The 27,891-nt window shown below is 49.3% G+C and overlaps 1 protein-coding gene across 2 annotated transcripts in view; it reads left to right on the forward strand.

Annotated features, from left to right (window-relative positions):
• CAPZB (capping actin protein of muscle Z-line subunit beta) overlaps positions 1 to 27,891 on the forward strand; it is a 113,689-nt gene that overhangs the window by 57,877 nt on the left and 27,921 nt on the right. For both annotated transcript variants that reach the window (XM_084875259.1, XM_084875258.1), the window contains exons 3-4: positions 21,500 to 21,621; positions 25,697 to 25,810. In XM_084875259.1, the coding sequence (XP_084731385.1) occupies positions 21,500 to 21,621; positions 25,697 to 25,810 (236 nt within the window). The remainder of the gene's footprint in view (positions 1 to 21,499; positions 21,622 to 25,696; positions 25,811 to 27,891) is intronic.

The raw sequence follows: 27,891 nt of genomic DNA on the forward strand, positions 1-27,891 counted from the left end.
GGCGTGTGCTTGGCAGCGAGACTGAGGCAGCCATTTATCATGCCAGATCAGCTTGCTTTCTTCTTTTCTCTTTCCAGCATCAGAACTTTAGCTGCCTTTGGATTATAAAGCTTACTCTGATTGGTGGGAAATGACCTCCTTTTGCAGATGGCCAAAACATCATTTCATTACACATTAATCTCGTTGTACTAGAGGAAAGTCCACCGAAACCCATTGTTAAGCCGTTTCAAAAATACCACAGGTCCATGTGGGCTAAGAATCCTGTGATGTTAAGATGCTCCCCTGGCCAAAACTGGTTTGGCTCAGTGGATAGAGCATTGGCCTGGGAATGAAAGGTCCCAGGTTTGATTCCAGTCAAGGGCATGTACCTTGGTTGTGGGCACATCCCCAGTGGGGGGTGTGCAAGAGGCAGCGGGTCGATGATTCTCATCGATGTTTCTAACTCTCTATCCCTCTCCCTTCATCTCTGTAAGAAATCAATAAAAATATATTAAAAAAAAAAAAATGCTCCCTGGCTTCCTAAACTTTGACCTTCTAAGGCTTTGCTCTACACACTGGCAGCAATAGCCGTGGTATATTTTGAGCCCTGAGCTGAGGAAGGAGTTTGTTTCTGCAAATGGCACCCAGCAGGCCCTCCATCCTTTGCCTTTTTAAGAGCAAACCAAAATAGCCCTAAATCTGTTTAACTAGGCAGAAAGTCTCTACTTGTACTGGTCACTTCGTTTTTTAATTCCTTTCTTTGCTATAGTCACCCAGAAGTCCAGCTCTTGGGTGTCCCCAGACTTGAACCAAGCAAGGGGAAAGACATCAGCATCGGGAAAGCACCCAAGCCATCTGGCCAGACTTGCAGGCTGAAGGTGAAAAGAGACATCCTGACGCTTTGACCAGGGAGGGAGCTGACAACTTGATCAGTTTTCATTTCTGTACATTCCTCTTTTTAGCAGCCAGAGTTGCCCTCCAGAAATAGAAAGGGGCAGCTGGGTCCAGGGCTTGCACTGCAGCCTCAGCAGTACCTTTATTTTGAACGGCTCGCAGAAATTGTCCAGGTAGCAAAGGAGCAGGAGGCCCTGTCAAATCGGAAGGCTGGAGTGCACGGGGTACACTTAGGCATTGGGGCTCAGTGAGCAAATGGGTGGAGACGCAGCTTTCGCTCTTAAGCACCTGCTCTTTGTGAACTCCCACTCATTATAACTGGTGAAATTAAGGCTCATCGTGTATTGAATAGTTCATTAGTATTACTGATTGTCTGATTTCTGCCAAACATTGGTACTCAGATTTCAGACTCTAGTAAATGAACCAGTGATCCCTGGAAATGACTTTTCCTATGACTGCTGTGGGGAATATGGCATCAAACTCAGTTCTGTTCCCAGGTGATGAAGACATGCTGGCCCTTTGGGGGTCTTAAAGGCCAGATGTGACATGGTTTAGGTGTGTTTAAGTGTGAGCAGGCTTGTGTTTTCTTGCCTAGTTTCCCCATTGTCATCACCATTTAAAACAGTCTCAACCAGCATTTTGTCCTCCTCAATTTCAGAGGCAACATCCAAAATGTCTTCTCCTTCCCAAAGGGTTCTTAGCCGAAGTAGGTGAAAAAGTTCATGGATTCATGACATTTACTCAGCACCTCTGAATGAGGTATGTGCTCACCCCAAGAAGAAATGCAGCCTTTATTCCTTGGCTCCCCTTCCACAGGGGAAAAAACAAAATCCGGGATCCTAAAACTTGATCCCTGATAGGATGACTTTGGCTGGATTTTCTCAGCCCCTGGGTCTTCCCGATGACTTTTGGCTACAGAACCGAGTTATTCTATGTTTGACATCTATGTGTCAGACACACCATAGGTGCTGAGGGTGCAAGGTGAAAGGCCTTGCTCCATAGTGTGTGCATTTAGTGGGGAATTCAGGGAAGATTTTTCTAGAAGAAGGAAGACTTGGCCACGGTCATGCCCTCTGTTATCTGTTGAACAGATACCTCGCAGGCACATCTGTCTCTGAGTGAAGGTGTTCTAGGCTCGGTAGTGGTTGTGCCCAGTCAGCACAAGCTTCGCTGTCTCTTCTGACTTGTTTCTGGCCACCTTTCACCTGGCCTCTTACTGCTTCTCAGATTCTTTCCCCAAAGTATTCCTGACCACACAGGGGAGCAAATATATGTTTGGAGTTTTGGGGGCAAATCCAAAGTGGCTGCCTCAAGTGGATAATTTTGTTCAGTCTTTTTAAAAAATTGTGTTCCAATTCATTACATGCTCATATGCAAGACATTTTAATAATAAAAAGAAGGCTTTTTCCACCAAGTCAAGTTGATGCTCCAGGAAGCTGGGCCCTGACCCCCTGGGACATGGCTTTGCCGAGGCTCATGACGCACAGCACTGATGCACATGGCTGGTGCCTGTGGAGCCAAGGCCTGCTCTGTAGCCCTGCCAGGCCAGGAGGGGTCTGTGCTGCACCCCATTTGCTGTACCTAGGGAGGTGCCTGTGGGGTCCTGTTGGAAGTAGGGGAATTTGGCTTCCCTTCTCCCATTTGTCAGAGAGTTTGCTGGGAAGCGTTCTCTCCTAGGCCAGACACTGTCTCTGGAGCAGGAGCAGGGGAACGGATTGAATAATTGGTAATTATGCAACGACCCCTGCAGTCTCTGTTGGACTGGTGTTCCTGAGCTTTCCTACTGGCGACACTTGCTGCAGTCCCCTCTACAAGGAAAAAAGCGTTCCGGCCCAGGGCCTCCAGCAGGATTTTAATGAACTCCATTCCTTGGAAAGTTGTGGTGAGCCTTGTCATGCGAGCCTTTGCTCTCGGAATGGACTGCAGCTGTGGTGACTACAGCCGGAGAGCCAGAAAGCAGCCCCCTGGACCGAAGTGCTGACCTGGCTCTCTGCTGCCCACTCAGGTCTGCCCCCAGAGGGACAGGCCTTTCATGGCCCACCCTGTCGCTGAGGCGAGGACTCTGCCACCTACCTCATTGTGCAGTCTCTGATTTGTGTCAAGGTGGCAGGTGGGCAGACTTCTAAATGCTGTGATTTACTTAGAAAGCGGAAATGGGGCTTCCTGGGAAATGGCCCTCCCCTGACCTGCTCCCGAGGGATAGAGCCAGAAGCTATTCGAAGTTCTCGTGATTCTGGTACCGTAGAATTACACACCCTCGTTTAGTCCGTTAAGAATGAGCTGACTCTCCTTCTGCGCAAGCAGTTCAGAAAATTAAAGCACGAACCCAAATGAATGGAGGAGGCAAGGGCAGGGCGATTTGCTTTGTGGGTGTTGTGTTCCTTGGGGAGCAAAGCCTGTTTCCAGGAGACTGATGAGATGTCCCCTGGTCCTGAACTTTTCTAGAACAGAAAGCTTCCCCTGGGGCAAGAGGGCAGTACCACAGAGCTCTGGACCGAGGGTAGAACAGAGGCCAGAGTGAATGAAGGCGGGCTGCTCAGAAACAGGCCCAGTAATGTCATAACTCAGAATACAGTACAAGTGATGTTCACATTTCACTACGAGAAAATAATTGATTATTGGGTAAAACTGCCAAAACAACTAATAACTTTGAAGGACAATAAGCTAAATATCTATCGCATAACAAGTACCCATACTCCTAGTGGACTAAAGAACTAATAGTAAATGACCATGAAGGAACCAGAGGGAAAACATCAATAATATTGATATCGAGATGGGGAAGGCCTTGGTATGCCATAGAATTTAATGTCAGAAGAACGGCTTTGGCAGATGCAAAGTTAACTTCCAAGTTTAAACAAAATAAACTTCAAAGCAAGGGCAAACTGGAAAGCCATTTGCATTTATGGCAAAGAACGTATCTTCTAAAATCTTTAGAAAACACCTCTGAGGTTGTTAGTGTCATTGTCCCCACTTTAGTTCTGAACTAAAAGAGAAGCAGGGGCTTTGGCAACTTGTCCAAGGTCACCAAGTAGTGGTGGAGCCAAGCTTTGAACTTAAGCATTCTGGCGACAGGTTTCCAACCTCTGTGCTCTTACCTCCATCAATAAAGAAAGGTAGGAACACGCTGCCAACGAAGAGCTGGGTGTGCAGGCTGGTGACTCACAGAGGAGGCAATGCACACAAACCTTTTTTCTTGTCAGGAAAGTGCAGAGTGAAACAAGATAGGATGGTGGGAGCATCCTTCACTGACGCCCCATCTTCCTGCTCAGTGGACGGACTGCATCCTCTCTGGGAAGCAACACACCCTTTTCCTGACTCCTTAGAATTTGTCAGCTCACCTTGATATGGAGTCTCTTGAGGAACAAAGACTGAGCAATTGAGGGACACTCAAACTGCTCTCTAGGAGTTTCGCCATCCATATTGTCACAGTAAAGGTTCTGAGAAGTCCTGCAGTTGAAAGAAAAGAACCTGTTTTCCTTTAACCCAGCCTTTTTCTGAGTTCCTTTCATGGAATCCACTTTGGAAAACATTGGTTCCTGGAAAGGCTCTTAACCTACACGTCAAATGACCTGGATTGTAGACCCTTTTTGGCAGTGGCCTTAAGTGTGATGTTAGCCAGGTTTTAAATGTTCATAACTGGTAAAATGGCATAAAAAGAAATATAGCTTTCCTTATTGTGTTTCCCCCCCAAAAGGAGAACTGCAGGAAACGTGTAGCTCCTTCAGTAGGAGGGAATGGGTGGGTGGGGAGAAGCACTGCGTGCATTAAGCAAACCTTACAGGAAGTCAGGAAACCTGGGCTGGAGCTCTGGGCCTGCCACTCACTTGCCACGTGATCAGCAGGTCTCTCTGGGTCTCTGTAAAGTGAAGGCCAGATGGTCTCAGTATCTGAGTTCTGCCTGGACTGAAACAACGTCACCATGGATACCCTTACGTTGATTTCACTACCTTCAGGATCCCCTTTTGGTGGCAGAAGTGGCATCTGTTTTTCTCTGGTCTTTGACCCTATAACTGCCCCATAGGGTGTATATGCGGCAGGGTTGAGCAGGCTGGGGCCTCTGGCAGGTTACCCCATTTCAGTCTCCAGGACCTGGGCAGAGCAAGGCTGACAGGGTCTTGAATCTCTTCTCTGTCACCTTCCAGCTTTCAGACCTCAGGCAGTCGCTGCACCTCCTAGGGTTCCCTCCGATACATAAGATTGGGATAAGAAAACTATTCCTGGGGCAGTTCCAGGGTTTAGGAGTGTATATAAAGTGCCAGTGTGTACGTGTAAGACAGATGCTTAATAAACGCTAGCTGATGCTTTCATTAATTACCTTTGCAGGCTTTTGCAGGCCTGTTTGTTAACCCCTGGGCTCTGCCTGCCTAGGGGCTGTGCCCTGAGCCCCCAGGCCGTCTTCCTGACTGTGTTTTCACAGGTGGACACAGCCCCAGCCTGGCCTTGCACAGGATGGGGTTTATAACCCAGTGCAGGATTGTAGGGGCTTGGTTTATTTAACCTATAATAGAAGGGGAGATTAGAAGGCTCTCCATTGAGACACTTTCAATGGTCATGAAAACTCTGCCTTCTCTGACTATCAAGGTTGGGCTCCTGAGCAGGAAGCTGTGGGGAATGCCAGTGCCTATTGCTCCGGAGTGAGTAGAGGAGGTCAGAGGCAGACGGTGGTTTCCTGACTAGTAAGGACTTTGGTCATTCCGCAGATATCTAATATCTCGCTCCGTGTTCTGAGCTGGCAGGGGATGGGCTCCCTGGATGGCATGGGTCTCCCCCTGCCCCTTCCTGGTACTCTCTTCTGTGCTTCAGTTCCCCAGATGCATAACTGCTCCCCATTATCCCTCAGTTCTTTGGAAGCCCTGAGGGAAAAGCTAACGTGGCTGGATGGTCAGACAAGGTGGGAGGGGTCCTAAGGTTGATCTCGCCATCTGATTTGTCTGACAAGCCAGCTGACGTGGTAGCCTCACTGGTCATTTGACCTCATTGCTTTGTTTTAGCCACCAAGAGTTGCCACACGGTATCTGTATGTCATCCAGACAGGACACTTGTGAACTCTGAACCCTCAGGATCCCTTTCTGTCGTCCGGGCTCCTGCTTTCTTGTGCTTCACTTTTACTCAGTGTTCAATGACATTTTATCAAGACTGCTAATCTCCTGTTCATGCCTTAAAAACCCACATTTCAGATCTCCCTTCCCCTCCCCACAGGGCCAGCGCAGCCCCCAGGCATCCCTTTCTCCAGCTTGGGAACACCCAAGTCCACGTGTGACAGTGTTTCACAGTCACCCAGGGATGGTCCTCTGTCCCGGGGCATTTTCCCCTCCTGGGCCTCTTCTGAGTCCTCCTCATGGGGGGGCGGCTACTTGGCACTTCACCTACTGCTGCCTGTTCATAGACACGAGGTGCCACCAGCCAGTGGAAGCTTGGGATGGGTAGAAGCAGAGTGCCCATTACTTTGCACATTCCTTGAAAACAGATTGGTTATTGAATGGTCCCCCTCCCGTCCTACACTCACTTTATTTGCCAGGTTGAAGAAGCCTATTTTAGTATGCTTGGAGATCAAGGTTCTAGAAAATTCCTGGTTAGGTGTTCTTAGGGCTCTTAGTCTGAGATTGCTAGCCTGCAATGTCTACATAGGAGCATTAGATGTGATCTTGTTGAGCACCTCAAAATTGACAGGCCCAACTGAACTCACCTCTCACCATCGCCACATCTTAGCTGTGTGACCTGAGCCCCGATTTCCTCATCGAGAAGTATGAGGACATAAATTAACCTTGAGTACTAGAGACTGTAAATGTCTAGCATAGTACCTGGCTTGTAATAACCGTCTGCACAGGGTTCTAAGGTCACATCAGATTTGCACGAGCTTGATATAGCCATTGTGCAAATGAGTAAAATCCTGCTGGCCTCCTTTTTTTTATTTATAACTGTCAGGTGCCAGATACTGTTCTAGACCCTTTACACATTTTGTTTCTTCAAACCGGACACCACAAATCAAGTCTTCTGTCCCCATTTTACAGATGAGACAACTGAGAGAGGTTTACTCAGTTGGTCACAGCCTCACAGCTAAGTAGTAAGTAGCTGAGTCAGGATCATCCCCAGGCCCATCTGACTCAAATGCCTAATCTCCCGCCATGCTGTCTGTGTCTGTGCTCACAGCTTCCCCAGAAGCAGCTTTCTCCTTGCCACTGCAGGCCACCAGCAGACAGCTGATATCGTCTGCATTGATCCGAATGGAGATATTGTTGCGATAATTAGCACCAGCAAGAAGTTGCTCAGTTTCCTAGAATGTAGCTTTTCCCTTTCGGGGCTGAAAGGGTGCCCTGTTCTGGCGTTCCATTGTTAAAGAAGAAATACTGATGGAGATGGAAATGGCCATGGTAATGATCATGTGACCTCCCATGTCTGTAGCTGCCACCACCAAGCAGCCTCACTGTTTCTGTTCTTCTTTTGTTGGGAGGTTGGAGGTACACGCAGAGGCTACCATCTGTTACACGAAGGAGTCAGAGCTTCCAAAGGCGGGGGCTGAGGAGGGATTTGCCCTCCTCTGTTTTGGGGTCATTGATCCCCATCAGGCTGGGCGCTATTTAGTCATTAGTCAGACAGTTTGTGGTTGCCCCTTTGCCACATGTGTTGCTGCCTTCCTGGGCCTGTCACACTCACAATTAAGACTCATTAGAGGCCTGCCAATCACAGCATGCACAGGACCTGCCCATGCTGGGCCTCATACAGGGGCAGTCCAGCCCCACACCCACACCCACACCCATACACCCTGCAAATGATCACAAACCAAATTCTGGGTGCTTAGTGTGCAGGAGAGAGGTGAACAGCGCCTGTGAAACTCCAGAATTTAGGTCCTGCTGGGCCCGTTACCTTTCACATAATTGAAACCTTCTAGTTAAGTCCAGAATCGATGTTACAGATGGTGGTGGTAGGAGTTTTGTCAGATGACAGCTTTGGAATAAGTATTTGACAGCAGTCCACTCAGAGGAGAGACTTGAGCCAAGCACAGAGGAGATTTAATTACCGCTAATCTCCCCTCTGCTCTTTCTGGAGTGTACAGGGCATTAATTACTATTGACTGGAAGCTGAAACAACACTCCTGTTCAGAACAGGCCCTAGAGGAGATTTGCCCCAGGCTGGAAATGATCATCCTTCAGAGTGGATTTTCCCCTTTTTGTGCTGACTGTAAGGTGGGAGAGAGAGGTGTGTCAGGCACGGACAGGGGCTAACCACTACTCCAACGTGTCCACACCTGTGTCATTGACTCTCCAACTTCTAAACACTGTACGAAGCCACGTCTCCAGGTTGTGTCACTCAACAGGGATTGGCTTAAGGCACTTCCTGTTATTGTGTGCCATCATTTTGTCTTCTTGGCACCGAAAGAGCCTCTGGTTTCGAAGCGCCTGTGGAATGAAGTAATGCTCATCCATATCCCTAGACCCCAGATAGTTCCATCGTTGATGCTACGTAGTTATTAGTTCATGATCCCATAAACGGTCTCATCCCCACACTCTGAGAGGAGAGGACTGTTGTGTTACCACAGCAGTTGTGTGATTTTAGAGAGGAAAGGGCTGAGACGTTAACTCAGGAGACCTCAACCCCATGTCCTCAGACCTGGTAGCCCAGTAGGTGTCAGTACCCGGCAAGGGTAGAAATCATTGATGATCTTTAAGATCATCTGAGCTGGGGTAGATGGGCCCTGAGTATCTAGGTGGCCGTGAGTAAGCATCTTAGGTTCTCGGTGAGGATTAAAGAGTGCCGCCTACCTGCATCCAGCCTGCCAGGGGAAGGTACATGCATCCTCATTTTACAGCAGATCAGTGAACATTTGTTGCTAGTACCCCACCCTAGGTTACCGGATTATTCTAACAGCCTCTGGACCTCCCTGTCATAGTCACCCAATCACCATCCCGCTCTGAAGCCAGAGTAACCTTTCCAAAACTAGTCCTGATCATGACCCTCCGTGGCCCTTCATGACTCACTCTGTCATCCGATTGAGCCCTGAGAACTCTTGATCTGGCCCTGTCCATCCTCCTGCCTCCCCAAGGCCCCTCTACTCCAGCCATACTGGCCTGCTGTAGGGTCTGCCAAAGGCCCTGTGCCCTGTCTTGTTGGCTCTTTGTGCATGCTGTCCCCTGTGCTGGGAACAGCTCTCTGCCTCGCCCCCCACCCTGCACCACGTTGTCACCAGCCATGGCACTCGCCTTTACTCTCAGTTAGAATCGCTTAAGTATATGACTCCTTTCTGCCTGTTAAGCTCCCTGAGGGCAGGGATCTTGTGTACTTTGTTCACCTTTGTATCCCCCGTGTGTGGCATATAACGGGCACTCCCGAAGGCATGCTCCAGCCCCTCCTGAATGCTGGAGCCTGAGCTGCAGCACGTAGTCACGGGAGAGAGATACCCAGTAGATGTAATCCTGGTATAACAGCGCTGTGGAAGCACCACACGGGCACCAAGCCCACCCTGGTGGGCAGGTGTCAGGGAAAGCTGAAGCCTGAGACGCCTCCTAATAGGCTGAGAGGAAGGGAGTTCGCTGGGCAGAGATGGAGTAGCAGCGGTGTTTCTGTCCAGATTATAACCTGTGAATTGATGCCTTGTAAGCTCTGGGCATTGGTTCAGGCCCCATGGGTCCCTCGCCAAGAAACAGGTGCTGGGCACACACTCCTGTTCTCTGAGGATCAGCTGCTCGCTGCCGGTCAGACTTTCTAGATGGAAAAGGGAAAGGACAGAGATCAATTGATTATCTGCAATTTTAAGATTAGAGCTGGGAAACGTGCCTTTTTTCTAGATTACCCCGTGTGCCCGCCTGCCTCAGGAAGAGCCCACCGCAGTCCTCTCCTGGAAGCCATGACCTGTTGGCTCTGTGAAGACAGTGCTTTATGAGCTGCCTTTATCTGGCCGAGGGCTTTCCGAATCAGATCCTCCAGGTGCTCCGGCAAGTCCTGGGGCCTCTGTCACAGCTGTGGTCGCTAATAGCGCTGCTCCCAAGGGAATCCAGAGCAAACTCCTGACTTTCCATTGGCCCTGAATCTTAGCTTTTGGGGGAGGAGAGGGCGGCAGGGTCTGTGCCTGATCTTTGTTACCCTTAGAAATAACCTAAAATTGGCAGCTCTTTTCGTAACTGCTTGCTTCCGTTTCTGCCACTTGGGAGTCAAATAGGCAAGCATTCCCTCTGGATGGCGCCGGGGCTGGCACTTTTCTCTTTCAGTGCAGGAACCTGCCCAGGTGCAGGAAGTTCTCTCGGAAACACTTGTGGAAGTGCCGTATAATACACGCAGATGACAGGTAGTCTCTAGGTCTGAGGAAGGGCTGCATTTCCCCCTGCATTTCTGCCTCCAAACACCCTGACAGAAGAGCTTTCCGGCATGCTGTCTGTGAGAAGGAAGACCTCAGCGAGGAGAGAATCCACCCAGTCTTCTCCCAGGTGGTCCTCTTCTGTTGATTTAAGGGATCACCGGGACCGCTGAAAAGGTGGCAATGGACATGACCAGGTGCTTCATCCTTGGTGAGAGCAGCTTTTGGACCTGATGATTACCCACTGGTTTCCACATTCTTTCCATTCTTGAGACCGTGGGGAGATGTGCTGATGCTCCCGGGCTCTGCAAATCTTTCCCCAATTAAAGGGCCTCCCAGTGGTTGCATAGCTCTTCTGCCTCGACTCTCTGCCCTTTTATGTTTGTGTTTAAAATTCCTTCTCTCCAAAATGTTTACCCCTCAGCAAGTCTCCTTGAAAGCCCCCACTTTTGTTTGGGGAAGGTTTTTTTGTTTTTCCTTTTCTGTTTTCCTTTTCTTTTTCTTTTTTTCTGCCTGTGACCAGCAAACTTAAGTCTCTTTGGACGTGTTTGGAAATGCTCTCTGGTCACTTTTTTGTTGCCCTTGGTGTGCGTGTATCTCCGTAATATTGGGAGAGAGCAGTGGGTGCTCCTGGTGTCGGTGCTGTTGCAGTTTCTAGGTGGATGAGGGACTGGAGGGTCATTTCATTTGCGCCCCTCTCTTTCCTGTTAGACTTTGAGCTCCTTGAGGATGAGGCGCTCTGTTTAATCCCTCAGACATTTAGGTGGATTTCATCTGGAGCCACAACTTGGAGCTTTGCTTCCTAATGAGCCAAAGCAGAGAAATAGAAGTGCTTTCCGTACTGAATGACCCAGACAGCCAAAGACACATCAGCTGCTCCTGAGTGGAGCTGACTGCTTCCCCAATAGGAAGAACCTCGGGTTTTTCTTCGTCCATGCCTGGTCATTTTCGCTGGATGACTCAGTGAAATTAAAACAACCTAATGAGACATCCATTCGGTGGAAGGAATTCCATGTAAATGTTGTGGCCTGCCAACCAGGATGATATCTATGCTGAGGAGGAAAAAGCCACTGCTTGTTTGGGGTATACCTTACATAATGTGGTGAATAGCCCTGGCCCCATCCCCATTCTCACACACACACACACACACACACACACAGCACCCACAGCACCACTTGAAAGGAACAGCAGCATCGCTGGAATTTTGGAGGACTGTTGGGCTGTTCCGAGGTTTGTGATCTTGAGAGTTTGGGGAGAGCATGTGGTGGAAAGAGCCACGTCTCTGGTTTGTGACTCGGTGGCTGCCTGGCTCTGAGCCGCTGCTGCTGCCTCACAAGGTCACTGGCCTCCGGGGTGGCGGTCAGGACCCCCGGAGTGCGGTGTACTGGCCTGGAGTCAGCCTGGTCACCAGGAAGCCTCAGAAGTGGTGGTGAGGTTGCTTGTGACCTCAGACTCTCGCTGACTCTAGAAACCTCCTCCTCCGTCTTGGGATCTGAGAAAACCCTCTTGTACTTCAGGGTATTTTGTGGGCTTTCAAAATCTAAAATGCTTCCTGAGTTGCCATCACCCATGTTTGGCCCAGCTTTGTGATTCCTTGTTACGTTTGCCATGCTGTCCCTTTACTGCCCACTGCACACACGTGACCTCCCCGGGTGTCACCTACGCTGTGACACATGGAGAATAGCCAGCGGTCTGTCCTCAGCTGTGAGGGGCTCTCCGAGTTGGTGGCAAAGAGCAGTTCCTACACCCTTCTAGTCAACGTTTTCCTACCAGAATCTTCCCTCTGTGTTTCCATGGTGGTAGCCCACTCCCCGCTGGACGGGAGGCTGACCGTGGCTTACACACGTTTTATAGAGCCTGAAGCTGGGCCTTCACCTGAGCTCCCAGTGATGAAAAGGCGGCCCTTTTCCATTACAGATGGACAAGTGGTTTTTAGGAGAGAGGTTCACACTGACCTACTCATGAAGACCCCCCCCTTTGCCAAGTCCTTCTGTCTGCCACCCTTGAGTTGATGGTTCTTTCAGCTTAAATATTTTGTCTCTGGGTTACTTGCCAGGCAACATGCTCGAGGTGGGCCCCTGCTGAGTGGTTGAAGTCTCCAGCTCTGGCGGCTGTGTGGGTGTCATTGAATCTGGCACCAAGATACTGGGTGGAGATCCCCTCCTACCCATGAAATTACAGCGTCTTAGCCAAAAGACTGTTATAAGTGAGCTGTTCTCATGTAGTCTTACCTTCGTCCCTAAAAGATGTGAGGTGACATAAGAATGCAGCCAATGCAACAATACTTCAGAAGCCTCGCCTGAGAAATCAGGCCAGGGCTGTCCCATCGAGGACCGCGGCTCTGCCCCCGCTCTCAAGGAAAGGCTGTCACTGGGCTTCAGATGGCACCACAAGGAGCGTGAGGACAGGCCCAGCCCGATAGGCCCCAGCAGCGCGGTCGTCCACAACCTCAGGGTGTGAGAGCTTAAGTCCCCCTTCAACTTGGGGAGACACTGAAGAACATTTGGGGAGCTGGCTTTCCACTGGACAGCCATGGGCTTCAACAGATCAGAGCTCAACCTGAGTGACCCTGCTTTTCCACAATTCAATGTGATTCCACTAACACTTAGGAGGCCCCAGCCCATGCAGGCATGCCTTCCCCCACCCTGAGGAAAGACACCCAACTCAGATCTGCACAGAGCTGTAGGAGCTTACACAGGGAATGGCCTCGTTCGGTGGCTTTAGGAACGCGCATGAGAGGCAGACCTTGAAGGACACTGAGGGTCAGTAGGTGGCATTGGGGGAAGGACCATGGCCCTGGTGGAGAAAGTGGCCATGGAGTGGAGAGTCCAGGCTGTTGGGTGAAGGGCAGGGATGAGACCTTTAGACGGCAGTGAGGACCGGGAGCCCAGTCGGTGAGCTTCCCTGCATGCTGCCCTCAGTATGGGGGTGGGGGGATTGCCTGCCCCGGATATGACGGCTTCTAATATCAGCTCTGCCGTTCTCAGCACTGAGTCTAAGATAGTGGAGGTGAGTGTGCTGCCTGTGGCTTCTGAAGTCGCCTGTGTATTGTGCTCTGTCCCTCAGGGACAGTCCTTAATTAAGAGCAGCAGGTGGCTTAGAAAGACCCCGGCGTCTCTCTGCAGACACAGGTGAGGAGCCAGCTCCTGGCCGGAGAACGGTTAATTTAATTAGGCTCCCAGCCCCGGTCCATCCCTCCAAGGAAGCATAAGGTTACACGTGGACAACGGGAGCCTTGTGTGTGCCCGTGGCGGACTCACATACAGTGATTTTAATTTCTCCTTTCAGTTTGTCCTTTTTGTTCTGCCCTTCCTTTAGAAAACCTCTGGCCTCTTACTCCAGGCTGCGAGCTTCCAAAGGGCAGAGCTTTTGAGTCTTGAGTCTGAATGCCTGAAACCTAGGAAGTTTGCCTTTGCTTATTATTTATCTCTGGGGTGGTTTGGGGCCCCTGCCTAAGATAGAGGGGGGGGGGGGGGGCTTATTGTTTCTTGAGAAAGCTCTTTGTTAATGGCATGTGAAAATTGATTTCTAAGTAGAGGAAAACATTTGTTGTTTTGATGTTGGCCCTGTTGGCCAGCTTCCTTGGTGTTAGACCTGCAGTGACTGGAAGCCCAGCGCTCAGCCTGCTGGTGTACGTCAGCTGCGTCAGCTGCCAGGGTCTCGAATCGGAGGTGCGCGGCTCATGAGTATTAATGTTTCTGAAATTGGGAAACTGCTCCTTACACTTCCCGTGCACATTAGTGGTGTTCTCATTAGTGCTACATCTTGCAGTTTACAGTCTTCAAAGGAAGACTACAGTCTGTGCTTAAAGAGTGTCATTCTGAGTCAGCTGATGGCTTAATTAGAATACAGGCTGGGTCTCATATATTATGACACCCCTGACATGTACATTCGTAATGAAGATTGTACATTTTCTCCTGTTAAATAATGGGCTAGGTCGAAACCGGTTTGGCTCAGTGGATGGAGCATCGGCCTGTGGACTAAAAGGTCCCGGGTTCGATTCCGGTCAAGGGCATGTACCTTGGTTGCGGGCACATCCCCAGTGGGGGGTGTGCAAGAGGCTGCTGATAGATGATTCTCTCTCATCGATGTTTCTAACTCTCTATCCCTCTCTCTTCCTCTCTGTAAGAAATCAATAAGATATAAAAATATAAAAAAATTAAATGGGCCAGAACTGGATCTGAAATAGGGCCGCCTGGTGTGAGTTGTTGAGGGTGGAAGCCTGAGAGGCCTTCGGTCCAGCAGGTCCAAGTGCCTGTTTCTCACCAGGCTCTGTGCTGGGTGGTGGGCGCAGGGTCCCTGCCCGCAGCCCCTTCCTGGTGCCAGCTCCTGGTGTCTGCTCTGGCCTGGCACCTGGAGGAGCGGCTTTGGTCCACTCAGACCCGGAGTTCTCCCCCATTGGCGTCTCACCCCTTTCCTCTGAGCCTAACTGAATGGTGGGAACTTTGTTGACCTGGTGACTCCCGGCTTTGGGAGGGCTGGGCCAGGGTTTTGATTTTAGATTCTAGTCCCACTCCACCCTCAGTAGCTCTTGGCCAACCCGGTGCTGGGGCCGTGCACCGGCCTCAGAATGAGGTGCTCAGTGACATCAGCTGGTGTGGCTTTTAGCCTGTGGTGACAAGTCTTGATGCCTCTTGGGCGCACTCCTTGTTTCCTGTCTCTGATGGCCGAACGCACTTTGTGAGAGCAGGGTCGCATGTGTCTGTCTTATCTGCTGTCGATTCCGCTGAATACCTCCCGACGTGGGCACTTGGCATTCATCGAGTGGAATTCATTTCTCTTCGAGGCGGTGTCGTAGCCCCGGTTCTGAGTTTTGGGAAGTTTACACTCAGGAAGTGGCAGGCCAGGGATTTGAACACGTTTGATTTCAAGGCTGGCGTTGTCCAGAATGCCACACTGTAGATTGTTTCTGACACTAGTGTGTGTGTTGCTGAAAACACTATTTTTTTTATTTGAAAATGAAATAAGGCAGAAGTTTGGGGCCTTGGAAAAAAGAAAAGAAACAGACTGTAAGCAGAGACCTCTGCTGGCCACAGGGAGGGAGCTCAGTACCTCGATGCTTTGCTGCCTTTGGGAGTGGGCTGTTGTGATGTGGGGGCAGTGGGACCTGCCAGGACTGCCCAGCCATGATTTCATGCGACCCAGCGAACAGGGTCTGGTTTTGATTCTTATCTCTCTGGTGGCGGGCTCGCAGCCAGCCGGCAGATCAAAAGATGGAATGTGTTCCTCTGGCCATTTTTTAAAAAGCCAAGGTACAAGGGTGCCCTTCTTAAAGACAGGGCGCCGTGGATTAGATTATCCGTGGAGCTGGACTGGTCTGGCTTGTGTGCTTTTTTAAGGGTTCGTCTCAAGTTTCTTTTTCTGGTTGAACAATTTTTTTCAACATTAATAACTAATGGAGAAGGGAAGAGGCAAAGTAGAACCATATGGCGGCACAAACACAAACCTCACTTGTGGCCGGAAACGTCTGATTTGTATCTCTTTTCATGTGATCAGCTGTTGGGTTAGATAGTAGAAAAGTATTCCGTTTTGGAGCAATAGCAAGATGTGATTTTTTTTTTAAACTCAGCTTTACTGTGTCTCACGTGTCCTTTCTTAGACATAGCTAGTAGCTCTGTGACTAGGGGCCAGTTATTTCTCTAAGGTCCTGTTTCCCCTCCTTTAAAATAGGAATGGAAACGGGCCTACCTATAGGACTGTTTTGAGGATTGCAGGAGGGATGGAGGTAGAGTTTATAGTGCCACAGTGCCTGGCATGCACTGCCAGTTGTTGGCTATGACATTCTCCTCATCTTTTCCTCATTGTTACTAAGGTGTCACGGAGGCCGTTGCTAATTGCATCCTAACCTCTTCCTTGCTTCTGAGATTTTTCTCTTTCTGCCCAATCTCACTTTATTTCCCTTTCCCTCTGTCTTTCCTGTGGCCCCCTGGGCACCAGTGAGCCAGTGAGGGTCTCAGTAGGAAGGGCGTGGTGGCTCCTGCTCTCTGGGTAGTTGTGGCTTTGGAGAAATGGATGGGGCCCTGAACCCCACCACCAGACCTGACGGCAGAAACGGGGTCCTGGCCAGTGCACTGTTGTCTATTATTCCATGTCATTTGGAATTAAGTTTAAATCCCCCCAGCAATCTGGATTGGTCTGACACCTTTGGTGTTATCTGAACGTCCCTTACACAGGTTATTAAGCAGTTTGGACAGAAATCATTTGCCCTGGGGCGTTGGCACCAATCTCAGGTCCTCGCTAGAGGCACTCCTTGGCTTCAGAAGCAGCCGAGCCCATGATACACGCACCCCAGCATGAACTCTCGGCTTTGTTTGGATTGTCCTTTCTCTTAAATTGCTGTGCAAACTCGTGATCCGTGAGACTTAATGTGATTTCTCCTGAGCGTTTGACATGACCAGGAGGCGGGGTAGCGTTGGGGATGAGTGTAGGAGTGGGTCATTCAGTGACTGACTAGATTACAGAGGTGAACTGCCTTTGGTCTGGGTTTATAATGAGACCTCGGGTCACCAGACTAATATTTCCTCAGAAGTCTGCAGACGTACTGGAGCATTCGTGTGCGTGTCCCTGAGCTGGTGCTGGAGGACCGTTCTCTGCTCTGTAGTAAATGTTGAATAGTGAGGGCGGAGTAGAATGATAGCTGATGACAATGTTAGAACTTCCGTCCCCAAGGCATTTGGGGTTCAGTTGACATCAGTGTTACTGCAGGAATTCCAAAGAATGTAACATCTTGGTAAAGAAATTAGAGTTTGGGCTGGGCCCTAATGGATGGTAGGATTTGAGAGGAGGGGAGGGGGTGTGTGTGTGTCAGATTTAGCAAGTGAAAATATGTTCCATGTAACATTTGAGACATACACTAAATGTTATTCATCATTTATCTGAAACTAAAATTTAATTGGCCAATCCATTATTTTATCCAACAACCCTAAATAGAAAGGTTTTTTTAGTGGAAGGACTTTTATTTGCAGGTGAGTGTTCAGGGAGCAGTGAGTAGGCAGTGTGGTGGTTTGAGAGGGTTCAGGCAGAAGTGGAGGAGTGAGGTGGAAGGATGGGAGAGATGGGAGGAGAAGGAGTGAGATGGGAGGGTGGGTGAGGTGGGGTGGGATTAAGGGCATCAGGTGCCAGGTCATGGCTAATGCACCCTTGGGCAGCTGCTCTGTGCACAAATCTTTAAGCACACTGTGTAGTCCATACTTTGTATTACACATGATGACAGTAAGATTATTCCTCCAGAGCATTTTATCTCGGAACAAAGAAACAGGACTGATGGAGGGAAAGAGAATACAAAAATATGGTCCACCTTCAGAGTTTATCCAAAAGGTGAGAATTATGTAAAGAATCAGTCAGCCTTATGCCCCAGGTACTTTGCATGGTAGGGCAGATCATATGCCTTTCTTGAGTTCTATGTGTTTTTCTGTGCACTGCCTTTTATTTTATTTTATTTTATTTTATTTTATTTTATTTTATTTTATCTATCTATCTATCTATCTATCTATTTTTAGCAACAGTTCAGATGTATGTTTTTCTGAAGCTGATTAGTACCTGGCCATGAACTTTGACAGATCTTCAAGGGTGGCTGGACTGAGGACCTCAGATAATATCTCAGGGCTCCCCAGTGCTCAGAAGCTCTGGCAGGCATTCTCTGACGCCTTCTACAGCCTAGGACCCTGACCCCACCCCAGCTTCCCTGGCAGAAAGCACGCGCCTTCCTGTAGCCCCTGGAGAAGATTCCTAGGAGAGCTCCTTCCCTGAATAAGCCCAGGCTGTTTAGGCTGTGGCTCTCTGCTGGCCCATGGCTGTGGTGGGGAGACCAGCCTTGCTCAAACTATGTGGAATGAGGAGCTCTGTGACAAGAAAAGGAAAGGCAGGCTGAGCAGTGACAAGAGTGGCTATTGATGACAGCTGGTATCGCAAATCAATTCTTTGCACTGTTACCGTAATCTGTTTTGCCTGTGCTGTGAAGGGCATTGATTACAAAGTGGGAGGATTCTTTCCATCCTTTACACCGATCTGATCTACTTGGACATGTGGCCACCCTGGATCCCATTTTCTAGATCAAGGGCTGCTACTCCTTCCTCTCTCCTCTCCACTCTCCACTCTCTCCTCTCCCACACCACATACACACACACACACACACACACACACACACACACACGGGCAAGAAACATAAAAAAGGGGAGGGGGAGTAGGTAATTCATTGGGTTGTCAATCTTTAAAACAAAAACAAATCTATGGTTTCATAAAATTAAGGACATCTTAAAACAAAGGGTGAGGGGGTTCTTCTGAAAAAGGACTGCACTTAAGAAATCAAATGTCATGAAGAAATTACTGTCATCTAGATTAGTCTTTTCCTGAGTGTTTTCACGGATGCAGGTCTGGTGGAGCTCACCTTCTGTGCTTATTGTGTGGCCTGTCAGCAGCAGAGCACAGGCTGGAGCCCAGGTCTCCTGTTCACAGGTTGGCCTCCAGGTCGTATATTAATAAAATGCCAGGATTTCAATGAAAACTCCAGTTCTTTTTATCGAGAGCATTTGTATGACATCTTGGTTCCTATTTGTGAACCACAAGTGACATTGGTCATTGATGTCATCAAAGTTGAGTTCCTTACAGTAAACTTTTCTTAAAGCCGGTTGGTGTTTGGGAGGCTCCATGTTGTAAATCTTCCCCCTCCCTCCCAAATATGCTGAGCACTTGCTGTGTGCCAAGCACTGCCATAGGCACTGGGGATGGAACCACAAACAAGACTGCAGTCCCTGCCCAGTAAAGTCTGCATTCTAGTGAGGGAGACAGACAGCAAATGGAGAAAAAATGTAATTCAATTTATGTAAGTGCCAGGAAGGAATTTTCAAATAATTTTTATCTGTAGATTAACTTCTTGGATAGGAATGAAGTCTCACCCATTTCATACCAAACCCCCATTATCTTATAAGCTTTCCTGTGTTGGGAAACTTAGCTGCAAGCAGCATGACTGGTTGGAAAGGTGAAGCAGGTGGCTCCAGGCAGAATGGGGTTAAGAAAAACGGGGTTCTCAGGGGCCCATTTTTATCCAGCACCCGAAACAGCGTGGAGAATTCAGGTGTAACCCAGGCCAGTGTGCCCTAAGACTAATGGACAGCAGACAGGATTGAGTACAACAGAGGGAGTAGGGGATAAATATGTTAGCTACTAGTGTGCATGCTTCCCCTTACACTGCACTGATTGCTGGTGCATTAGCTCAGGTCCCCCCAATCACAGTAGGTTGGTTTCTGTTATCCCCACTTTACAGGTGAGGAAATCCAGTCTTAGTAGAGAATAAAAGGACTTACCCAGAAGGCCAGAAGGCCAGTAAGCAGTGGAGTGAGGAAGTCTGACTACAGAGCCGTTTGCTTAGTCTTCAGCGTAATCCAGGATACATTGGGCCAATAGTGTCAGGGCCCCAACCAGTTCAAATGGGTTCTAGACAAAAGCAGGGCCCACTAGATAAGCCAAGACAGCAGCCAACAGAATAAACAGTGACACTCGGAGAGGCAGGCCCATGGGTGCCCAGGGTTGTTTTACGGGGCCAACAACAGGAAACCAGACCAGTTCCAGATCCCAGCTGCTTTGGGTGGAAGCTGTTAAAATCTCCCTTGCCTTGGCCAGGACTTTCTTCCAGGCTTGAGGCCACCCAGAGCTTGGGGGGTTGTGAGGAGGTGAGGTGGGAGGGGGTGTTTGCCACCAGTGTGTGCCTTGTTGTGCACGGTCTTTCCTCTTAGCTGCCAGTAAACCAGTGTTACGGTCAGAAGAGGGGATTTCTGTCTCTACTCCTTGCTTCTTGTGTGGTCATTGGGCACCTTAATGACTCTGAGCCCCCAGTTCTCAAACCTGTAAAATGGGGGTAACACTTAACTTCACAGGATGAGGGGTGAGCTTAAAGCAGACAATATGCCATCTGTAGAGAGCCTAGCCTGTGTGTGACACTTGGAAATGGTAGTGGGGTTGATATGATCAATACCAAAACTAACTTTGAAAATAGCCCCATTTGAGGAAGGGGATCCGTTTTTGTCTGTCACTTTGTTTGGTGGAGGGGGGTACACAGGCGGGTGTTCATGGAGAGGGGATTCTGAAAGTAAGCAGGTTGTGTCCAGGTGTTCGTGGTGTGCGTACCTCTTGGTTGCTAGGTGACATGCTGCTCTGTGGAGAAGAAACCCGCCATTTCACTGAGGCCAGACTTGATGTGAGCCTCTAGTTGTGCCAGACAGGCCTTCCAGGCTGAGTTCCGCAGCACCTGGGCTCAGCAGAGGAGCCTGAGAGGCCCGTGAGGCCGGGCATCGGAGGTGGTGGCGGTCTCTGTCCCCATCGTTCTGGCTGTGGAGAGGGTCCCCAGGAGAACACAGGAACCGCTGTAGCTGCCAGCCCCTCTGCCGAGCCGCTGTTCTGGGTGTCCTGGCCACATGAGTTAACTTTTCCATTCGGAAGGGTTATTGGTGCAGTTGGCAGCCACTTGCCTGGTAAACGATATGGTGGGGCCTCCATAAACCCAGACCCATGAAACGAATAAGTCAGCACATTGAAAATACAGCATGGAAGTGACTCAAGCCTGAAGGAATCCACTTCTGAAAGTGCTGCCATCCCTTCCTGGAATATTTTGGTGGAAATTGATGTTTGGGTTGGGAAGAAGAGGCCAGTGGCCTGATGACTAGTAGGACCATGCGTCACATTCAGCAGCATTTGCCCCAAGATTCATCCCCGCCCCCAAGACCTCGGGCCCCCCTTCTCACTGAGGTGGTCCCAGGCAGGTCAACCTGGTACAGTAAGCCCTCTAGAGCTCCGGGCTGCGGGAGCTGGTGTGGCCCTGTCTTTGCAGCAGGTAAGGTTGACTCTACAAATCAACCTGGTAATGCTTGGCCAGGGGCCTGGAAAGTATTGGAAACTGCACCCAGCATGGGAGCCTGTGGGAGTTCGCCGCCATGGACGGGTTACTCTTCTCCGAGTTCTGTGGATTCCTGTGTATTTAAAATGTTTACCTTCTTCTCGGACTTCAGCTTGTGCTTTGCCCACCGGAGACCAATATGAGCGTATACATACTTAACTGTACCAGACCACCCTGGCGACCAGGTAATTAAAGCACGCAGATTTGGAAGGAAGGCTGTATTGGAAATCACGCTCCACTGTAATTCAAGAACAGGTTTCTTTATAGAGGGACACAGTTGGTGTCAGACACATGTGGAAAAGAAAAGAGCAGGCCCATGATTCTGGCAGGATACCAAGGGCCAGATGTTAAATATGCTGACCGTGATCTGGCTGTAGTTGCCGTTAGCCAGCCTGGATCTGATGTGTTATTTTAACCCCTGTTTCTGCCTTTTCCTTTCTCCCTGCCAGGTTCCCAGTCTATGTGAAGATCTCCTGTCTTCTGTTGACCAGCCACTGAAAATCGCCAGAGACAAAGTGGTGGGAAAGGATTACCTTTTGTGTGACTACAACAGAGACGGGGACTCCTATAGGTGAGCTCCTGCCCTTAGTCATGCCAGGCCTCACCCTGGGCAGTCAGTGCCACATGGCAGCACCTGGACTACTGAACTTGGACAGGCAGCAGCCCACCGACCTTGTTTACATTTGTCCTTCTGTTAGTCCTTCCTCCCTCTCTTCCTCCTTTCTTCTTTGCAGTCAGCCAGCTGTTGTGGAGTGCCTTCAGTCAGGATCGGAGACGCAGCATGAACAAAAGGCCTCTGCCCTGGTGGAGCTCACAGTCTAAGGGGAAGGGATGTGAGCACTTTCATTATAGTTCAGTCCTGCAAAAGTCAGGATACAAGATGTGGACGTGATGGTGTTCCTGAGCACAGGGAGGGCCTGAGTGCTTAAGGGATATTTGATGAAGCTTTGTCAAACAAATACGCAACTCTCCTTTCTCTTTTCCATCACCATGCTGAGGGCAATAAATAACTAAAGTGACATAAGCCCCTATTCTGGTGGATCACTGGTCTAGCACCAAAGATGTATCCAGCAGCCGATTATTGTATGATATGATTCATGCAGTCACTGCCAAGCTTATTCAGGGTTTGAGGATAGCATAGAAGAGACCATGGTTGAGTCCAAGAGGGCTTTCTGAAGGAGGTGATGTTTGAGCTAGGTTTTTCACAGTTTATCTTATTTCTGTTGATTTCAGAGAGGAAGGGAGAGGGTGAGATAGATAGAAACATCAATGATGAGAGAGAATCATTGATTGGCTGCCTCTGCACACCCCACACTGGGGATCGAGCCCACAACGCAGTCAAGTGCCCTTGGCTGGAATTGAACCTGGGACCCTTCAGTCCGCAATCCAATGCTCTATCCACTGAGCCAAACCAGCTTGAGCTGAGATTTTTAAGGATGTCTCAGATCCCTTTTTAGCTTCAAATGGAAGTTAAATAGAAAATGTATTTTGGCCTAATCCAAGCCAGACCAGAGACTAGAGCTGAGAGGGTGAATAGCAGTCTACTTGTAAAAGCTGAGCCAGCAGAGTGTGCACGTGGATGGGATATGAAGGGCAGTTGCAGGGTTTTGGCCTGAGCAATTGGAAGGTGGGGTCACTGTTTATCGAGGTGGAGAAGACTCTGGGAGTTGCTGGTTTGGGGGCATTTTAAGCTCCAGATGCCCTTTAATGAATGTAGAGATGTCCAGTAGACTGTCCATAGCCTCGGCGCCTGCGTGGAGAGGGAGGTACAGGTGGGAGTGGCCAGCACAGAGTGGTGAAGCATCAGTTGTGAAAATAGGCCCAGGTCCAATCCTCGCTGGGAACCTCCTAGGAGAGGGGGGACCAGCCCTTTGAGAGAAAGACACTTGAGGGTCTAAGAACAAGCAGCCTCACCAGGCAGGGTTCAAAGGCTTCCTGGAAGAGGTGAACCTTGAACTGAGTCATGCTTAGTCAAGGTCATTATGTTTCCTTTTTCCACCTGAAAACTCCAGCTTGCTGTGTGAGGCAGCTATTCCCCAGCAGCCTGTGGAAGGCTGGGATCACGGCCACATCCATGCCAAGGCCGGGATACTCGGGGGACTTGGTATCTGCCTCTCCTCCGGGTCATCCTGCCAGCTCCAAACTTCGTTCCTCAGGCACTCCAGAGGAGCCCGGTGTCAGAGCCCAGGACTTCTCTTCCCTTTTCCCTCTTTTTGATATAAAACTTCAAGGCCTTCTGATTTTCCCCACACATTTCCATCCTGTTTGATCGTTTGCTTAAATAAGATCCTTATGGCGTGGCCGTTGCCAGCAGCACTGTTTGAAACCTGTTAGCTGAAACAAAAAGCATTCTCTGAGGGAAATGAAAGGCCTGACTTTTGAAATCTAAGTGTTCCTGTCCATCTGTCTTTTTTCAAATGGCCTCCGTTTAAGCTCTTAAATGTGTTCTGAGTGCCCCTTCCACACAGAATATTCTGGGTAATGTTATGATTTTCCCCCCAGCTACAATTACCCCGGCTCCAGGACTAACAGCTTGAAATGCTGCCGTCTGTGAGCCAGGAGAAATGTGAGTTACAGGCTTCTTGAAAATTCCAGGCTCCCAGTCTGCAAGAAAGATGGGCTCTTGTGTCTAATCAGGTCGCCTTTAAATGAAAGCCAGTTGGGCACGTCTTTCAGGCCCACAAGACGGCGGCCGCTTCACTGGGGAAGCGAAGGGCTGAAGGCCAGAGCCTGAGTGTGCTGAGGAGACTCAGAGAGCACCTGTAGGGGAAGGGGGCTCAGATTCTCGCTCTCAGATGGTTTTCCACACCCACTGGCGAGTGGAACTACTAAGCCTAGTTTTCAAATCGGGAGGTGACTGCACCCTTCAACTGCACTTTGTCTCTGGGTCTGCGGAGAGGCCTCAGCAGGAAATGTAGAAAGTCGCTCCATCTCTGTTGGTTAGCAGGAGCACAGCAGACAGCGAGCCTGGGGGTCATTTCTCCCCCACCCCGCGCTGTACGTCACTAGCCCTTACTGCACAGGACTCGGTGCTAGATGTGGTATGAGGGCAAGCCGCACAGGCTCAATAGTCAACATTCTCTTGCAGTCTGGGGCGAGGGAGGGGTAGACTATGGTAAGAATCGACATCTGTGTGGCAGTGAGGGGACAGGGCGGGGGGGATGATTACCTCTGCTTTGGAGAGTGATATATAAGAATTGATTTATTCTTTGAACAGCACTTTTTAAAAATTAGCATGTGGTTGAGTGCCAGGCACTGTTCTAGGTGCTGATCACATGATGGAGAACAAGACAAAAGATTTGCCCTGTTCAGGTTCTGGAGTTGGCTAGCCAAATTCAAATTAATTCAAATTAAATTAATGAAAATTTCAGTTCCTCAAGTTGCATTGGCCACTTGTACCAGTAGCCACACACACTCATGGCTGCCATCTTGGACAACATAGATGGAGAACATTTCTGTTGCGATGGGAAGTCCTGTTGAGCAGCACTGTTTTGAGGGATGAACCAGAAACGTCTGGCACCCTTGATCAAGAAGGGAGAGGTCTTCCTTGCTTGCTGACGTAGGATGCCTGGTGGGGTGCCAGTTATCAAGAAGAGAGAGATTTGTGCCCAGGATTCAGTAAAACGGTTCAGGAGACTGTGATACATTTTTCCTTAACGTCCATCCCAAATTGAAAGGCTGCTTTGCACCCTCAGTGATGTGAGGTGTGCTGTCAGCAGGAGAGGAGGGAAGGGCAGTGTGGGTTTCTCACAGTGGACGACGTGTCAGGGTGTAAAGGGCTTTGTCCACGTTTCCCATTGTCTCCTTCCCATTCCGCTCACCTTCTTGCTCTCTTTCCTTCTGCAAACCCCCAGCTCTCTGAACTCCACCTGCAGGATTTAATGAGTAGACACCTCCCTTATAACCCCCTCCCAGTACTCTGTGTGATGAAATGCTTTCCTGATGTGGCAAATAACGTTTTTTAAAATGCAGCAAGCCTTTGGCTGACAAAGCAGAGACTGGTTCTCATTTAGCAGTCCTTATGTGTGTATGGCCCTCGGCGTTGAGAAAGCTGCTCTCTGTCCCTGCGGAGAACCTGATGGCTTTCTTATGTGTAATCCGCGTCTCCATGGGCCTAGTCTCTTGCCCACTTCCCTAAAGCAGCTCCTCTTCATCCGTAACTCTGTAAGAAGGTCTTTGGGGTGAAAGTTCCCCCCGAGCTGCAGCAGGTCAGGGAAGAGAGAGAGCATCTCTCTTGGTCAGTACAATGGTGAAAACGGGGACATTAGAAAGGAAGTAAGAAAGAAAGCACAGTGGTTGAACACTCACTCTATAGCAGGCTCTGGCCCAGGCATTTCAGATTGTATTTTCTCTTTTGCTCCTCACAGCAGCCCATGGGGAGCACGTGGTAGCTTCATTTTACAAAGGTATCATGCCAGAAGTACACAGCTGGTGAGAGGTGGACCATGGGCTCATACCCAAGTGGGCTGCTGCTGAGCCCTCTCTGCAGTCCTCAAAAATGCTGCGTTGTCAGGGCCTGGAAAATCTTTGCTGTGAGCAGTGGCTTTTTCTCTGAAATTTTGGACAGCTGGGGCTTGGACTCACGGGTCACAGGTGGTGTCTCCCCAAAATGATACATGTCACCTCCTTCTCCTTCCTTCCTCCAGGTCACCATGGAGTAACAAGTATGACCCTCCCTTGGAAGATGGGGCCATGCCTTCTGCTCGGCTGAGGAAGCTGGAGGTGGAAGCCAACAATGCCTTTGACCAGTATCGAGACCTGTGAGTTCCTTGCTCCCGGTGCCTTGAGCTCTCACGGTTTAATGAGCCCATCACAAATACGAGAGGGGCCAGGCCCATAGATTCCCTGGAACCTGCTGCTTGGCCTGCCTAGCTCTTTAAAATTCTCTGCAACCAGAGCAGATGCTGGCACTAGTTTTCTAGCTGGGTCAGGGAGGAGATGGCTCAGTGGTAGAATGCTGTCATAAGTAGCCTTATCTGTGCATTGCTCATGCCATGGTTCCTGATAGCAGCAGGTGCTGTTGGACAGCACCTAGTGTGAGTAAGACACCGTGCCAGGAATTTCCAACATGTCACAAATCCCCACAAACATGATGGCTGTTTCAGTTCTCACTTTTCAGATGAAGAAATTAAGGCTCAGATAAAGGTGTTTGTCCCAGGCAAGAGGCAGAGCCAGGAATCAAACCCAAGCGTATCTTCAAAGACCCCTCTGTTCTTGTTCATACTGCATGTCTGACCCAGTTCTTACCTGATGCCCGGGGGTCCCAGCTTCCAGACCAGTCACCAGGGCAGGACGAGTTGAGGTCCTTAACACAGTGGAGCTGACATTCTGCTGGCTCCTGAGTTGCTCCTCAGGAAGTGGTTTCGCTGGTTCTGGTTAGATCCCTACCTCTTCTTCCTTCTCCCATCCAGTCCTGCCTCCCACCCACCGCCAACAAGAGTGGCCACTTAATCTACCAGCCTTGCAAGGAAAAGCTCCAGAAAGGTTATTCTCCACAGTATTCTTTTTTAATCAACAGGATCACATTTTCTTATTTTTTTCTTTTCTTTTTTTCACATTTTCGCTTAAGTTCTATATTACATAGCGAAACTGTACAAACTCAGTCACCTAGAGAGGGATTGGCAGGCTTTTCTGTAAAATGCCAGGTAGTAAAAATGTTAAGCTCTGCAGGCTACATAAGTCCCTGCTGCTTTCTCTTTTCATTTTACATTACCTTTTAAAGGTGTAAACATGATCTCCTGAGCGTAAGGTGGGTGGCATTGCACCCTGATCGAGGATATGGACAGGAAAAGAGTGAAACCGAGCCGCCGAGCGCTGAGCCTGAGCTGCCCTGGAGCGGAGCTGCTGGTGTCTCACTTGGCGTGGGAATTCCAGGTCTCCACTCCCAGACGTTGGAATGCTCTTCCAGTTCATAGCAGATGTGATGTCACACATTTAGTGAAGACTCTTTCAGAAGCTGGTTCAGGAGGAAAAGTGGCATCTCAGCCCGATACACAAATAACCCTACCACCTTTCAGCAGATGAATGGCATCGAGGGGCACAGCACAGCCAAATGCCGCACTGTTTTCAGAATGCACTACTGTGCATTTTACCTACTACATTACCTTGATCCTTTTGAGAACATCTGGGCAACATACTCTTGCCCCTTTTTTACAGATGAAGAGACTGAGGCTCCAAGAGGCTAAATGACTCGCAGTAGGCTGCAGGAAGTAGAGGTGAAAAGCTAGGGTTTAAATTCATATTTGTCTGAAGTTTCCACAGATTATTGCTCTTCGCAGTTGCTCTTCAGTATTTGAAGAGCTTTTATACTAGAACTTTCCCCCGTGGTAGAAGAGTTACTACCTGGGACAAACACCTTTATCTGACTAGTTGGCAAGAAGCCAATCCAGTTACTAAGAATTGCCAAGCAGAATCATTTTTATATTATAGTGATGATTTGATAATAAAACAACAGCGATGATAACAGCAGTTGCCAGCCGGTGACTGTGCAAGCACTGTGTTAACTGCCTCATGATCTTCTTCATCTCATTTAACCTCCCAACAGCCTGTGAGAGAGGATTCTCCCTGTTTTACAAATGAGTTGACAGATTTAAGAGTTGAATAACTTGCCCAAGTTCACATAGCCAGTAAGTTGGGGGACTGGTCTAGGAAGCCATCCTTATCCAACTCCAGAGTCCATTTACTCACCTGGCATTTGAGTGCTTGCTATGAGCCAGGTACTTGCTAAGTAGGGGGCCAGAGCTTGTCCACAGCTGGGTCTGACTGTGGGGCCATTAGCCCTGCTTCCTCCTGATGTTCTCCTTAAGAGGATGAGGGAAGTGGACCCAGTGAGCATGCAGAG

Source organism: Pipistrellus hanaki (assembly GCF_964339955.1).
Source record: "Pipistrellus hanaki genome assembly, chromosome: 2".
Lineage (NCBI taxonomy): Eukaryota > Metazoa > Chordata > Mammalia > Chiroptera > Vespertilionidae > Pipistrellus > Pipistrellus hanaki.